At 47.0% G+C, this 16,936-nt stretch overlaps 1 protein-coding gene across 8 annotated transcripts in view; it reads left to right on the top strand.

The window, feature by feature from the left end:
• The window catches only part of SLC23A2 (solute carrier family 23 member 2), a 137,738-nt gene that overhangs the window by 88,121 nt on the left and 32,681 nt on the right, over positions 1-16,936 (top strand). For all 8 annotated transcript variants that reach the window (XM_087445567.1, XM_087445571.1, XM_087445569.1 and 5 more), the window contains one exon: positions 889-1,046. In XM_087445567.1, coding sequence (XP_087301693.1) covers positions 889-1,046 — 158 coding nt within the window. The remainder of the gene's footprint in view (positions 1-888; positions 1,047-16,936) is intronic.

Below are 16,936 nucleotides of genomic sequence, written 5' to 3'. Positions count from 1 at the left end.
CCCTGAAAGAATTTTAAAAACCTGAAAGAATTAAAAAAAAAAAAAAAGTCAACTATCTTAGAAATATAGATGTAAAATTCTACGTAAAATATTAGCAAATCAAGGGGCCAGTCTGGCGTAGTGGTTAAGTTTGCGTGCTCTGCTTTGGTGGCCCGGACTTTGCAGGTTCAGATCCCAGGCACAGACCTACACGCCGCTCATCAAGCCATGCTGTGGCGGCATCCCACATATAAAGCAGAGGTAGAAGGGCATGGATGTTAGCCCAGGGCCCATCTTCCTCAGCAAAAAGAGGAGGATTGGCAATGGATGTTAGCTTAGGGCTAATCTTCCTCACCAAAAAAAAAAAAAAAAAAAAATATATATATATATATATATATATATATATTAGCAAATCAAATCCCAGAAGTAAAATATAGCATGACTAACCTAGGGTTTGTTTCAGGAATGGTTCAGTGCAACACAATTCAAGTTAACAGATTAGAGGGGCAAGACCTATGATTTTAGCAATCAATGCTGACAAAGCATTTGAAAAAAAGCAAATATTCCCAGTAAGAGTTATGAGGTAAAACATCACCAGTGCTTGTATTAAGTACTTCCTTTCTGTTGGCCTGGATTCACGCGAGTAATAATACAAATGAGTAATAAGACATGAAAATGAAATGAAAGAAACAAATGAAAAGGAGAAAGTAATGAAAATAATGAAAAGGAGAAAGGCTGAGAAAGAAATAAGACTTGGCATATGATATGAGTGAGTACCTAAAAAAACCATAGAGATTCTTCACGTGGGCTGTTTTTTAAAAACAACAGGGGGGCAAAGTAGGATAAAATCAGGAAAAAAAAGCGAGGAAGGGTTTACTCTTTCTGTCTCTGTCTCCCTGTCGCCCGCAGCACTACCTGACCTGCTTCAGTGGCACGATCGCGGTGCCCTTCCTGCTGGCCGACGCCATGTGCGTGGGCTACGACCAGTGGGCCACCAGCCAGCTCATCGGGACCATTTTCTTCTGCGTGGGAATCACAACATTGCTGCAGACAACGTTTGGATGCAGGTGAGATTGGGGTACTGAATTGGGATGCTGAAGCCCCCTAAGGCCTCGAGCAATGCCATTCACCTGGGGCTGCTTGGAAGGACTGCCTGGAGTTGGCGGGGAGTGTCCTAGTGGCCATGACCCCCCTTCCCGTGTTTCTTTTGCTGGGTGGTACCACATCCCACCCAGTTGTGCCAGCTGGAAACTCAGGAATGGAGTTTCACCTCAGACGACAGCTCCTTCCGTCCCACCCCCTGGCAGGGCAAGTTCTCTCTCCAGTACCCCCTGCCCACTCCCATTCCTTTAGTTCAGGCCTGGACTGTTCTACTAGGTTCCCAGTTGGTTTCCCTGCCTTCAGGACTACTCTCCTTGCTCTGCTCGGTGACTCTGTGCACTGCCCCCGTGCCATCTTTCTAACATTCGCATCTTCCTCGGTGCTGCCAGGCTGCAGCCCCACTCTCTGTTTAAAAACCAGGATGTGCCCACCCTTTAGGCTTCTCCCTTGCTCTCTGTCCCATCACCCTTCCAGCTTCCTCTGAGCCCTGCCCTCCCCTTCCCTGCACTCAAGCTGAATGAGCTCCTCCCTGGGCCCTGCTGTTTCACCTTCCTGTGCGTGTGCTCCCCAGCGGCCTGGTAAACCCTGTGCATCCTTCTAGTCCGGCTTGTCCTCCCTGCTCTGTGAAGCATCCCTGATTCCCTGAAGCCTCCGTTGTTCTCGCCTGTGAATTCCCACACGTGCGTCTTGTGTACATTCTTCTAATGTGGCTCTTATTCCACTTTCTCCTTTTTTGTTTGTGTCTTTCCCCCTGGATCCTGCTCCCCTCCTGATGCCAGGGCTCTAGCTGGTTCACCTGTGCATCCCCAGCCCCCAGCTTAAATGGGTGTGGAGCTGGCATGGGAGGGAAGAGAACCATCCTTTCCTGCTCCTCCTGCAAGCTTGCTTTGTCCTCACCGGTCCCCTGTTCCGCCCTCTTCACAGTGCAGCCTCTTCCTTTATCCCGGGGCTCTGCTCAAGGGGAGGAGCCTGTGGGGACAGGACTGTCCTCAGGTGCGGGCTGCAGGGTAGACTTGCAAGTTCTGTCTCCTGCTCCATTAGAGACGATCTGGGGAAGGGCTTTGCCTTCCCTGCTAGGGAAGTGGGAGCAAAGAGAGAGGGCAAACAAGGCAGGTTGGGAATCATGGACTATATTCCAATGAATTGGAATCATCAGGGACATTGAGAGGGTTGCCCTTACTTTGGGGGACAGGAGAATATGGGAGAACAGTGAGCAGTGTTAGGGATTCTGGTTGGGGGCACAGGCAGCATCCTGGGAAGGGTTACAGCAGCTCCTTGAAGGTCTGCTGAAGGAAGGAAGGCTGTGGGGCTGGCCAGCTCTTGGAGTTCTCACAACCCCAACCCCTGCAGGGCGGCGTGCAGTCACCAGGCTGAGCAGATCCCTTACTTCGGAAGGGGGGAGTCTCCTTAGGGAACTCCTGAGGAGAGGGGCAGGGTGTCATTGACCTGCTAGGGTAGGGAGATGTGTTCTGGGCATTCCAGGAGGACTTGATTCATTTTCTTAGAGCTAGGTAGTTAGATTTGGCTGCCATCATCTTTCATTCTTTTGAAACAGTATTCAAGGTTTTGTATTTCAAGGCCAGGGCGGATTAAAAAGCTTTTGTTGGCTGACCTGGGGGCCTTACCTTGTACATAGGGCACTGGTTTTCTGGGGGAATGTTCTTTTTCTCAACAGCTGGCTCATCAGGGAACTGGTAGCACAAACCATCTGTAACGGTGGGCAGTGCCTGTTTTTGGGAATTGTTGGTTGACTTGAAGGGGGAATGAAAGATGTCTTTTTGTGGTGCAGTACGCACCACATGCAGCTCTGCCCGCTCTCGTGCCAAGGAGGCTAGCACTGACCACAGATGAGCCTGGGAGGGGTGGGCACAGTTGCCTAATGGGGACTCCGTAGGGAGGGCTTGGGTAACTTTTGGTGAGTGCTTTCAGTGATGTGAGGGCACCCATTTAGCACCCTCTTGCCCATCATTGGGGCACAGGAGACCTAAACAGAGCAGCATGGGTCAGTGCAGTTCACCTCTCCCTCCCCCTCCGAAGGAGCAGTTGAGCTGAGAAAGAACAGGAGAGGGAGTTGATGCACCTGCTGGGATGGCTCAGGGACCCAACACAGAGCGTCACAGCATGCGTGCACGTGCATACATTTGTGCGTGTGCATACACATGCATGTGTCTGCGCTCTGCACCCAGGAGGCTCGGTGAGAGCAGCTTTCCTTGCTGTTTTGTGGCAGATGTCAGGGAAGCCCCACCCACGTCCTTGGGTGGTATGAGCCAGCAGTGGGTCCCATCTTCACCGTGGTATAGCCATTGCTTAGTTGTAAATCGGGAGGCGGGATATCATGTCTACGAACCACATTAGTCATATGTGTGCTGCTGGGGTTTGGTGTGGTTTTGTCTTAGGACATGGGTTTTTTTGTGGCTGTCAGGGTGTGGGATAGTGTCCATACTCTTAACCTGGGAAAAGAGGAAGGGAAAAATACTGACTCAGTCCCACAGATACATAGCGAACCATGTGTGTACAAGGTGCCGGGTGACGGCCAGGCCGTGGCGGTGATGAAGTGAGTCCATGCCCTGCAGCATGAAGGGCAGCATCAGGGATTTGCGGTGATGTCCTGCTGGGGACTTGAAGGGAGAGCCACGGAGGACATGGCAGCATGTGAGATGGGTCTTGAAGACTCAGTTAGCTTCTTGGCCCAGGAGGGTTGAAGTAGTAGCTTTTTGCATCCTGGGAAGGGCGGGGGCAAAGGCAGGAAGTCGTGGCCTGATGAGTGATTTCCATGAGCAGAGCCCAGAGGCCAGGCTCTGGGCCTGACTCCCATGCTTGGGCATTATCAGCAGGGCACAGGGAATCTGCGAAGGTTTCATTGGCAGAGGACTCGTCTCCTGGGGCTGTCCCTTGAAAGACATTACTTGGGTGTTATGTAGAGGGGAGTGAGGGACCAAATCCAGGGGATCACAGATATCCGAGAGAAAGGAAATGGAGACCCAGGCAAGGATTCTGGAGGGGAAACAGAAAGGCGAATGTTAAGGAGACAGCAAGGAAGCAGAGTCTACAGAACTCCACTGCATGGGATGTGGTAGGCGAGGGGGAGGGTGTGAGAGAGGGAGGGGGGGGGAGGGTTGTGTGTGTGTGTTGGGGTCTGAGTGATGAGTTTAGCTCTAGCCCAACATTCTGGAGGTCTGTTCCTGCTTTTGATCCTGAGATGGAAAGAAGAGAGGCCTGGAGTGTGCCTTGTTTGTCTTAATTAAAGAATCTTTATGATTGAGTGAATTGGAGCAGCTGCCTTTGGGGCGGGGAGAGTGTGGGAGCAACCCCTCAACCACGACATGCCCCCTTGCCCCTTGGCCCCTCGGGCACACACACACACACGTACGTGGTTAACTCTTGCTCTACTTCTCTCTTTGTGCTAACAGCACTTTCTTCTTACCGTGGATCCTTGCTTCCAGCTCCTGTCCAGTAGGTAAACAGTGAGAAGGCCTCTGTGGTATGGTTTCCAACTCCTGCAAAGCCTCAAGCTGTTGTTGACTCCTTCCTTTCACTGTTTGTCCAGTGTACATTTGAGGGCCTGCTGTGCGAAGGTGAACCCAGATAGTGAGGTGGTGGGGCATTTCCCTCCCTGCCTGGCTGCTCACCACCTCTGGGGCTTGTTTGCTGCACCTGTGTATTCGTGTGTCTCATCTCCCCCCACCCCCTCCATCTCTCCGTCCTTCACCTCTTTCTGTTAGAGTTCTGATTCCTCTTTCCTCCATCTTCCCCTCCTTCCATTGTGCCCAAAGAGGCAGGGCTCCCCTATCCAGCTGAACCACCTCTCATGCCCTTGGCCCCAAGTTTCCTATGGGTTTCGTGAGACAAGAGCAGAAATCCCAAGAGTGGCAAATATCCCAGTGCACCACCCCCGCTCCCTCACCCCTGGTATTTGCAGCAGGGCAAGGTTGGCAGTCAGACTGTGGTTGAGGACCCACCCTGGTACTCAGACACCCAGCTGTTACTCAGGATGGGGTTAGGGGTATAGTCCAGGGGGCTCACCAAAATCAGTGCTGTTCAGAGCTGGCTGCATTGCCGGTGCTGGTTAAAATCATGTCGTTGGATGTGTTAATGATAAACTGTAATCCTGTGGGCAGTCAGAACCTACAGTTCCCAGTGTAAAGCGTTGGCCTACGGCATGTGGCAAACAACGGTTTCTGCTCCCTTCACACATGGGGGAGTGGACCGAGCAAGCAGGAGAAGTTAGAGGGACCTGCACAGCGTTATGACTTTGCACAGGTGACCTCTCCAGCTCTCAGTTTCCTATTGTGAAAATGAGAGGCAGCTCTTCCTAAGCTGTCCTGTGGATGACATTTTGCTGTTATTGTGTTTTTGTAGATTATTATAAGCTTCCTAAAATACATTTGGGATGTTGTAGAGTATGAATAATCTCAAGAGCCTTTTAGTTCTGCAAGATGCTAAATAGACCCTCATCATAGGCTGTGAATGATCATCTTAACAGACTGGTGCGTTTACTTCCTGGTCACCACAGGATCAAATAAACAGATAAAGCAGTTGGGGCAGAGGGCATGTAAGGCTGGGACAGTGCTGGAGGGAAGCGCTGATGTAGCTGGGAGTGGGGTTCATTCCCCGTGTGACAGCCATGAGGACTGCAGATGGCTTGTGCGTGGCTTTTGCAGTTCAGCCCTAATTTCCTTAGGCTTAGAGCAGCAGCAGAAGTTTCTTGTTCAGCTTTCATGATTTCTAGGACAGATTTTCAGACTTGTCCAAGTCTGAGTGGTTTACCGTGTTGTGCCCGAGTTCTGTGCATTTCTTTGCATATTTGCCTATCGCCCGCTGCGTACCCGATGCTCCCTTGTGGTGGATGCAGGGACCTGAAGACTGGCGTGTCTGTGCCTTTGAGGAGTGGGCCCTTTATTCTAAGCAAGGTAAGATGATTGCTGGTCTAGAGCAGAGGCAGGAAGAAAGCATAAGCATCCCGACCTGCGGGCCGGGTTGTCCCTCCTCATTTCCCACGGGGACGCTGGTGAAGAGGGGCACGCTGTTCCTGGAAGCCTGTTTCTTCCATAAAAATAACCAAAATTAACAGGGAAACAGGGAATGTGAAACAGATGTATGCCTTTGCAAACCTGAGCCCGAGCTCAGAATGCGAGCGTTAAGATGATGCCACGTCGTAAATGCTCCTTTGGGGGCGTGTTTTCCACGGGCTGTGCTGGCTGAGGCCACACGAAGTGTGTCTGATGCAGCGCTTGCTGCAGACCCTCCTTCCTTCACTGCACGTCTCCCCTGCACGAAAGTGGTTTCCTTCCTCCAGGGCCCGTGACGGTTTTGAAATGGAGGTCATGGGTCTCAGCCGCAGTTGTGTGACCTCTGTGGCTTTAGCGCTTCCCAGCGCCTCTGCCTGCTGGGGGTGCATGGTTTCTGCCATGGCTGCTGCCTCCTTCTTCCTTCTCCCACCCTGCCTCTTCCTTCTTCCTCCTCTCATTTGACCTTGATGCCCTGTACTTTGCTTTCAATGAGGTCCTCATTGCCGATTTCCCATGAGTGAGGTTTCAGTAATTCGCTTCGTTCTGGCTGATTTGTGATGTCAATCCCAGCTACCCCTTAGGCTTGCTCCAGGAATCAGTACAAAGCCTTTAAAATCCCGGGAGATCAGGGCAGAGTTGTTCCAAGTCCCCCAACCCTGGTGTTAGCTGCCTGAAGTGGTCACACCTCCCTGGCTGCAGGGAGAACTTCTCAGCTGATGCCATCATCTTGGCTGCCACTGCCTTTTCCAACAGAGACCAAGTCCTGCTGGCAGCTCTGAGCTTCCCAGAGTCCCTGCCCCTGACCCCAGGTGTCGGTGCAGAGCTGGGGGTGAAGGAGGGCCTTCTGGGACCCTGCCCCTTGCCTGCCATGCTGACCTTCCTCGACCTTCCCTGAGGTGTGGCAGGGGTGCTGGGTTTGCCACACTCCACCCTCTTGCTCCAGGCGCCTCTTGGAGGCATCACTCTGAACTCCCCAGCAAAAGAAAAGACTGCAGGTGGGGGGGGGGTCTCTCTCAGAGGAGCCTCTCCTGGCCATCACAGCCGGCTGTAGACGTGCAGAACTTTTCTTAGCTGAGAAAAAGTAGAGTTTTGGCCAAGAGTCATTGTAGTCAGTGCGGCAACCTGTTCTCTAACTGGATTGCCTGCCCTAAGGAGAGAGCGCCCCTGTCTTCCGTCCCCCTGGGTTCTGGGGACCTGTACATGCTATGCTGTGTGCTCACTGACTACAGGGGGCCACTGCTCCAGGATGCTTGCAGGTTTCAAGTCTGGGGCTTTGAACTCTTAACTATTGATACAATTTAGAAGAATGGCAGGATGCAGTGGTTAGATTGGGGGTGGGGGAGACTGGAGTTTCCCTCCACATTCCATTTCTGTATCTGTATTTGTGTGGAGAGTATGTGCAGTTCTTTGAACCATTTGAAAGTCAAATTGCAGACAGCATGCCGGCTCACCCCTGAATACTCTCCTAGGTTTGAGGGTCTCCTGTGTAACCATTTACCACACTGAGAAAGTTAGCAGTCATTCCACCATATCATCTAATGTGCAGTCCATATTTAATTCCCCAAGTTGTCCCTAAAATATCTTTTATAGCTTTCTCTCCACCTCCCCGAACCTGGATCCAGTCGAGTTCATGTGGTGAATTTGTTTGTTGTGTCTCTTTGGTCTCTTATTAAACAGTCCTCACCTTTTCCCTCCATATCATCGCCTTTTTAAAGAGTCCAGGCCAGTTGTCGAGCGTCCCGTGGTCTGAATTTGTCTGATTGTGTCCTCGTGGTGGTATTTGATTTGTTCCACAGTCCTCTTTATTTGTTGTCAACTGGGAGATGGGACCAGAGGCATGGTTGATTCAGGGTGAACATTTTTGCCAGAATTACTGTGTAGTTGATAGCCAGTCCTTCATTTTCTGTCATGTTGAACAGGCACATAATAGCAGGTTGTAGCTTTTTTCCCCCAAATAAAAGAATTGCTGTCCATTTAATTCAAAAAATTCTAGATAGTACATTAAAGAAATGGGGGCCAGTGAGAAGCAGGAGGTAGTGGCCTTAGAGGAGGGAGCTTGGCCCTGATCCCCTAACCAGCTGTATCCGGGAGCTTTGGCCTCAGAGGTGGCATCACTCCTGTTCCACCATTTTTCAGCTGTGCGACTTTGGGCAAGCTGCCTGGTCTCTCAAAGTCCTCTTCCCTCGTCTGTAAAGTGGTAATAATAATAAAATTGTTAGTGAGCATCAAATGAGCTAACGCCTGGCACCTGTCCACACTCACCTCTTGGCTCTCATTATTTTAGTGGGCCTTCTGGAAGGGAAGGAGGCAGGTAGGTGCAGGTGAGGCAGACGAGGGTGCAGGTGAGGCAGACGAGGGTGCAGTGGGCAAGGGCTAGACGCCTGAGGGAGCAGCATGTCCTTGATGAGTGTAGCGGGCAGTTGGGTGTGCTCCTTGGCCACACTGCCCTAAGGCTTGCCTCTTCAACTCTAAATTTTCTGGGTGGTCTTCCCCCTTCAGTTAACATACTCCTTCTCTGTTTGCTAATATTTCTGATGCTCCAGGGGACAAAGGGACTGACTGAGTCCTCTTAGTGTATGTGGGGTTAATGAATTCTCCGCAACCTTTTTTCTTTGACTGTCGCATCCTGCTTGCCCCACACACCCCCACATGCTCTGAATTGCCCATCCTCTTCCTCACGGCCCACTGCCTCTCCCCTTTTCTCCTTCCTCTTCTGGCAGTTGACTGCCCTGGCAAAGCTGTATGGGGGGGTAGAGCAGCATTACCCAGGAATAGAGGGGAGAAACTACCAGGAGAGAAGCTCTTCTCTTTTTTGTAAACTTTTGTGTTTTTTGTAACTACTTGCCATAACTCTAGTATTTTAAGGAATATGTTGTCCTTCTCCCCCTACTTCCTCTCCCAGAAAGACACTTTATAGACATAATTTTTTTTATTGTGAAGTTTTTGTGGTACATTATTATTTATCAGTCACCATATAAGTGCATCCCTCCACCCCTGTGCCCACCCCCACCCCCCTAGCCCCTGGTAACCACCAGACAGTTCTATCTGTGCGTGTGTTGGTTTATCTTCCACATATGAGTGAAATCATGCCCGGTTTGTCTTTCTCTTTCTGGCTTATTTCACTTAACATAATACCCTCCAGGTCCATCCATGTTGTTGCAAATGGGACGATTTTATCTTTCTTTATGGCTGAGTTAGACATAATTTTTTTAAGTCTTACCTATTGAGGGGTAATCGATATACAGTAAAATTTACCCTTTTTCACATGTACAGTGGGCTGAGTTTTTAACCATATGTACAGTCCCATAACCACCACCACAACCAACAGATAGAGCATTGCCACACCCCAAAGAATCCCTCCTGCCTCTTTGTGACTGGCTAGATCTTGAAGTAATAAAAGTAGTTTAGGCTAAGAAACCCTTGACCTGCAATAGTTGATACTATTGTGCTTGAAAAGGAGGTTATCGAAATTGTATCCAACCAGCCCTCCTCAGTTCCTGGGCTCTGGGGACAGGTAAAGCTGCTACTGTGAGCTGTGGTTGGGGGAGGAGCTGTTGGCTTCTTCCTTCCAAGGTTTTCCAGGGGTCCCTCTTATTGGAGGGGTTGACCGAAATAGTTCATGTCATCTTGGTATTTATCTGTAGGACCAGAATGACATAAACTTGAAGATAAAGGTTACACTTGCTTTTTGTTAAGAGTTTTCTTTGAATTAACTCAAAATGGATTAGAGATCCAAATGTAAGAATCATGAAACTATATATATAAATATTAGAATAAACAAGGGTGAATTCCTTTATAACCTAAAGTAGGGGAAGACTTAAAAATAAACTAGGACTCAGACTCCAAAAACGATAAAAGAATGTGATGAATTTGATGATGTTAAATATGAAAACATTTTTACACTTTGCATTGTAAAAATATAAACAAAAATGACAAACTGGAGAAAATATCTGTAACATCACAGATGAAGTCTAATATCTCTAATGTAAAAAGAACTCTGAAAAATCAAAATTAAAAAATACCTAAAAAATATAGAAAAAAGGGCAAAAGACATGAACAGACAGTTCACAAAAAAGTTATAAAATGCCCCTTCCCCATATGAAAGGATCATCAAATTGACTTATAATAAGAGCAATGCAAACTCAAGCTACCCTGAGATACCATTTCTGACCTTTGTCAGGTTGACAAAAAATAGAAATTTTGACGTGGAATAACAGGCGTTCTTGCACATTGCTGTCAGGAGTGAAAATAGTTCAACCCCTATGAAGAGGAATTTTACAATGTGGTCATGTGCCACATAACGACGTTTCGGTCAGCAATGGACTGCATATACGGTTGTGGTCCCATAAGATTAGGATCATAGAGCCTAGGTGTGTAGTAGGCTATACCATCTAGGTTTGTGTAAGTACACTCTATGATGTTGGCATAACAACAAAATAGCTTAATGAGACATTTCTCAGAATGTATCCCCATTGTTAAGCAATGCATGACTGTATCTAGAGTACATGTGCATTTACCATTTGATCCAGCAACCCCACTTCTATAAACTTACCCTGAAGAAACACTCCCACAAATGCAAAATAATATACAAAAAACTATGTATTGCTATGTAGTTTATAATGGCAAAATATTTAACACAACTTAAATGCCCTTCTGTAAGCGACTGGCTGCTGTTGTACATCATACAATGAAGTCCTATGCAGCCCTGAGAAAGAATGAGAAAGAGCTCTATGAACTGGTATAGAGTAAGTTCCAGGATGTATTGAAAAAGCAAGTTGCAAAAAAAGTACATATATGGGTGTGTGTCTATATATATAAAGAAATAAGAAGGATAAGGTAGAAATTAATGAAAATCATTAACTACAGGGGGTAAGTGGGAATGGGGTGAAGGGGCTGGGGATGGAAGTGAGACTTTCCTGGTACATCTCTTCATATAGTTTGATTTTTAAACTATAAATGTTCGACATATTCAAAACATAAAATCTAAAAGGATGAAGAAAAGCAAACCCTAAAATTGAATACACACAGAAACAAGTGAACCTAGCCATCTGTCAAATTGCTAACTACACAGAGAAAAGAATTCACAGTCTTTAGCACATAGTACTTTGCACACCCTGAATGGGATATGGTCTAAGGCCAAAAAAAAAAAAAAAAATTCAGAGAAATCTTAAACTTAGTCTTAGTCTTGTTAGTAGTAACATTGGTGTAATTCTGGAACCGTGTTGTATGATGTTATAGGATAGAAGAAATGAATAAGTCTGTTGATGATGTCAGAAATCAGGATGCTCAATGTAGGAGAAGGAGAGAGATGAATATGGAGAGAAAGAAGGTGATTCAGGGCATTGGATTGAACCAGAGGCATCGTTATGACCCCACTATTCAAAAAAGAATTGTATCTCTGTTTACTAACTAAATGCCACCCCAGTAACAGTGAGGCCACCTAGGGTTTAGATCTTGGTTTCTAAATACGATTCTCCACTAGAATGAACCAGGGCTCCTTGGAGAAGTGGTTGGCTCCGGGGCTGGGGCTGAGAACAGTACAAATTGAGCCTGGAGCATCTTGTGCCAGAAAGCAAAGAACTGCTCAAAGAATGAGGAGGGATGGGGGTGTTATGTCAAGAGGAATGAGAACCTACTTGAGCAGGCTGGTTTGGGCAAGTTTGAGACAATTTAGTTATTAAAAAGAATAGTCATGGTAGTGAATTATAAAACGGAATAAAAACAGAATCTATGAGTTAACAGTGATGTTCAAAAAAGAAAAAGAGGGAGAGAAAGTTGGACAAAATGGAAAGCTCTTCTTTACAAAAGGATGCTAATTAGTAAACATGGATGGAATGCTAAAATTGAAAGATCATAATTTTTAAGCCCACTATGTAAGAATGTTAATAAGCTAGTGGGAATATAATGTTCACACAGTCTGAGTAATCACCCTATAGATAATTTATTAATTACACAATGGAAAAGTTACTTTTAAAATGGAGAGTTCCAGCAGCCACTACTCTAACCAAGCGTTCCCACCTCACGGGACAGTTGGATGACAGCAGCCTCCCGACGTGATGCTATAAGAAGTGCACAACACCCAAGCAGTCTCCTTTCCAAAATGTTTAGCCTGGCTGTAAATATGACGCAGTAACCAAACACCATATAGGAACTCTAACTGGATTGCAGGGTGGGGGCAGTTATAAGCACTTCTATAAACAATTAGAGAAATTTAAATATGGCCTGAATATTAGGTTACAGTATTAAATTAATGTCACCTTTCTTGGATGTGATAAGGGGGAGGCAATGATATAAGAGAATATGCTTGTTTTTAGGAGATGCCAGCTAAGTGAGTGAAGCACAAGAGGTCTACAAGCTACTTTCTAACAGTTCAGCTGACAGTTTGCTGTATGTATATGGTAAATAATAGGAAGATGTTATCAATTAAGAGTTTTCTTTGACACATTGTTTTGCTTTTCTTTAAATGTACTTAGGGTACAGATTCCTGATGGCAGATTCAATAATGAAACTAGAGCTCCTCCAGGCCAGACTTGCTTTACATTTCTTAGAGATTGTTTTAAAATTGTGCTGTAGTTTAGACTCAAGTAAATGTTTGGCAATGAAAAGTTTTGTATCAACTTGATTGTTTTCTTGCTAGGTCGAGGAAGCCAGGGACAGAGTACACTCTCTTTGTGGATGAATTATGTTTATGTCTTCTTCATTTTTATTAAAAGGTTTGGTTCTGAGCAGATACATTTTGCCCCTCTGTGGTGCTGCTCATAGGACCATTACTTTTAAACTTTTTAAGACCCTTCCCCTGATGGCACCAGAGGAGGACTGCAAACCCCTGGGACCTGGGGAAGTTACCTGGATTTATCTTAAAAATTCATGTACATTTTACTCTCTGCCAAGTACTTTATCTAAAAAAGTCTTCTCCCAAATTTGCAGTTAAAATCAACATGGCAGAAAGACAACTCTTATTTCTAGTCTAATAAAATTCCTTTCAAAGAGTAATATTTGTAAATAACGCCTTCAATTAATTAATTATTAATTGGAAGTTGGTGCTGGGGATACAGTGATGGGTGAACTGGGCCCAGTTCCTACTGTCAGGGCGATTCCAGCCCCATGAGGAGATGGGCAGGTCAGCATACAGGGAGCTTGTCAGCACGGATCGCTTCAGTGCTGTGACGGGAGTGGATAGAGGCGGATGCACGCGGAGACCCACCCTGGGCTGGCGGGTCATCCAAGCGACACCACAGGATGAGTGGAGTCAGCGAAGCAAACGGAGCCGTGCCGCACCTGCCTGTTGCAATGCCTTCTGAGAATAGTTTTGGGGTTAAGGTCAGCTTTCCCAGTTCCCCCAAAGTGATGCTTTCAGAGCAAGATCCTTCAGTAGTTTCCTCTTGCCTGCAGGAAGAATGCAGGGCATTTGCCGTCTGGTCCCCTCTGACCTTCACCACATCACCTCCCCGTGCTCCCACCCACAGTAGGATATCTGCAGTTCTCCGAGCATTCCTGGGTCTGTTGTGTGGCTCTCCTTTTGCACCTGCTTTTCTCTCTGCCGGGTCTACTCATAGCCCCTAGCATATGTGGTGAAATGCTTCCCATCCCTTAGCGTAAGTGCTGCTCCTACAGACTCCTACGGCATCTTGCACCGTCCTCATCGCTGCCCTTCATGTATGGCCATGATTAGTGTCTCCTTCACACAGCAGAAACCACTCAAGGGCCCAGGAGCAGTTTTTTCCATCATAGTAGCTGCTTATAATTGTGTCCGTGTCAAGCAGACACCCAAGAAATATTTGTCAAGTGACCAAAATGATAAATCCCTTCATCTGGCACAGGGGCTGCCAAGTGCCTCAGCCTCACCTAGAACTGATTGTTCAGAATGCAGATTTGAGGACCCTACTTGCGATTCTGATGAACTAGGACTAGGTGAGATGTGGAAATCTCCATTTTTAACCGGCACCCTCAGGGAGTCATGAAGCAGCTTCCTGGCAGCTAGGGGGGTGACTTGCAGAAATGATGGTCAGAAAGTCCTAAGTTGTAGGGGAGCACATTACAAATCCAAGAAGGAGATCATGAGATATTTCCTGGAAGAGGTAGTATTTTCTCTGTGCTGTGAGTGATGAATAAAAATTGAACATTAGAAATGATGATGGAGAAAAGAGATGAGCAAAGGCTCAGAGGCGGGGGACTGCGTGGGTGGAGTGCAGGTATTTGAAGGGGCTGGTGAGGGATGAGGCTGGGGAACGGGGTTCAGGTCACCTGGGTACCAAGGAGGAAAGGAGGTGCCTCCAGCAGGGTTCTGAACAACGTTAAGGACTTGTGTGGGCTGGTTAGGTTCTTTTGCCTTCCTGGGGCTAGAGCCTGACACGGGACTGTGTCACCACAAAGGTGCCTATCTGCTCACCTTTTCTCTTTGTAACATTAACAACTTCTGCAAAACTCCAGCACCTCTTCTCATATTTAAGATATACTTTCCCTATAGACAAGGTTGGCAAACTTTTTCTGTAGGCAGACAGGCAGTAAATATTTTAGGCTCTGTGGTCTCTGTTGTGACTGCTGACTCGACCATTGCAGATGAATGCGGCCACAGATGATGTAAATAAATGAGGGTGGCCGTGTCCCAGTAAAACTACTCAAAAACAGGTGGTCTGCCGGATTTGGCCTGTGGGCCAGTTTGCCAGCCCCTGGTGTAAAAGAAGGCATGGTTTAATTTGTTTCCTTACCAGTCGTCAGTACAAGATAAAGAGCAGAGAGTCTTGTCTGCTTGGGGAGCCTAGGGGCCTGAGGTGTTGATGATGGTGTGAGTGAGGGGCAGAGGGAAGAGCCTAGGATTACCAGCTTCACGCTGGGGAAGTGCCTGAAAAAACCACTTCATCACATGAGGATGTCAAGTGCTTTATCATCCTCACTCTTTTTCTTGGGAAGTTGGCTTTGTTGATTGTCATTCAGGGAAGCTCTCGTTTAATGACTTCATATGCTCTTGTTGCAACTTGCCCTAAGAATATTTCAGTTAAGCCACTGATTTATGCCGCCAGTTATGGAGACCACACTTAATGCTGGGTCCTTACTGCTATCAAGTGGCTACTTATCCCTCAGCCGGTACTGCTTGTGGCAGGCAGTGTGCGTGGCTGAATGGGGAACACCTAAGCCGGCATGTGCAGCCTTTTCCACATCATCTTGGGAGGCTTTGTCTGAGGCAGCACATGTGGGAATTTTCTATTATCACCCACTTTCAAAGGAACCTGGGGTCCTGGTTGTGTGAAAGTGAGTGAGCTTCTTTGCAGCATGCTCTCAGGGCCTTTGGTCAGGGTTAAGCCATAAAATGCTTGTCCTGAAACATGTCTAGGCAATGGTCAGGTTCAGACTGAGGTCAAGAATAGTTCAGGTCACTGGGAGTGGATCTCAGAGCCAATCTCTGCCTTCCCACATCCGGTGAGTCACCACTGCAGTGCTGATTGCATGTTCCTCAGGACGAGATCTCTAGATGCAATCCATATCACACCGCCCTAGGATGTGTTGCTTGAAATTTGAAATGATAGTAAAACAGATGCCATTTGGACCACTTGAGATGGCATCCATTCCTAACTAGGTGCTGGCCTCCCCTTACCCTTTCAGTACATTTCTGAAAAATTGTGCTGAAGGAATTTTTGTAAATCAAACAGTGTTTTTCCCTTTGATACACACTCCCACTTCAGGTGACCTTCACTTCCACTTGTGACAGTACTATGCTCTGGGCCCCTCCGACAGGTAATTATAAGTGGATGGTTGGTGGAGGCCATGCCCATGTGAGTGGCATTGGGTCTGTACTGTGCAGCCTGCCTCTATGTCTTAAAGCCAGCATCCTGCCTACTCGCAATTGATTTCATTGCATGATTAAAATGGCCAGAACGAAAGAATCTTGACCCTTGTCTGGCTCAGAGTGGTGTGTGCAAGCTCTGGACTCATAAAGCAGCTGTTTGTCCTTCAACCAGAGCCGCTCGTGTGTCAGTCCAGTTCCTAGTTCAGTCAGGGCACAGTGTACTCTCAGCTCAGAGGAGAGCAGGCTGAGTTCCCGTCCTGCTGGCCAGGACACTGATGCAAGGCTGCTTGTGGGTATTTAAGGATCTGGACATCTTGGAGTTCCCAGCCATGCAAACAGAGGGAGCCAGTTTTATATTTTACCCTGAAAGTAATGTTAAAAATAGTGATCGATGAGGCCGGCCCCGTGGCGTAGCGGTTAAGTGTGCGCGCTCCGCTGATGGTGGCCCAGGTTCAGATTCCGGGCGCGCACCCACGCACTGCTTGTCAGGCCATGCTGTGGCAGTGTCCCACATAAAGTGGAGGAAGATCGGCACGGATGTTAGCTCAGGGTCAGTCTTCCTCAGCAAACAGAGAAGGATTGGCATGGATGTTAGCTCAGAGCTGATCTTCCTCACAAAAAGAAAAAAAAAATGATCGAATTCTTGTGTTAGCCCATAAGGCCACCTTAATACAACGGTAGCTGAAATGCTGTACCTTTCCGATTAAAAAAATGGCAAAATCTTTTGAATTTGAGTAGCTCAAGTGTTCACAAAGTCAATATGAAGTATCTAAAGTAAAACTGAATGATGGCATTTGAGGATGCCTGCATCTAGTTTGAGGAAGGGTATAGGCAGGAAATTTAACCAAGAGTCTGTAAGCTTTCTGGGTCCTTTAAAAATAAGGGTTAGAATACTTTTGAGTATTTTTTATGAGTAAGCAGAGTATTATATCTCCTCTTGATTTGTAACCTACAGCTTTCCTCAGTAGGTCTAGATCACTAACATGATTTTAATGCTTATCCTCTATGATTTAGGGCAGTTTTGACTTACAAAATGGATCAACAGAGGGAGATAGATTTTTTT

Source organism: Ceratotherium simum, chromosome 21, assembly GCF_057802395.1.
Source record: "Ceratotherium simum simum isolate JZ-2026a chromosome 21, ASM5780239v1, whole genome shotgun sequence".
In the NCBI taxonomy this organism is placed as follows: Eukaryota; Metazoa; Chordata; class Mammalia; order Perissodactyla; family Rhinocerotidae; genus Ceratotherium; species Ceratotherium simum.
Note: the sequence above shows the minus strand (reverse complement) of the source record. Positions and strands in the feature narration are given on the sequence as shown.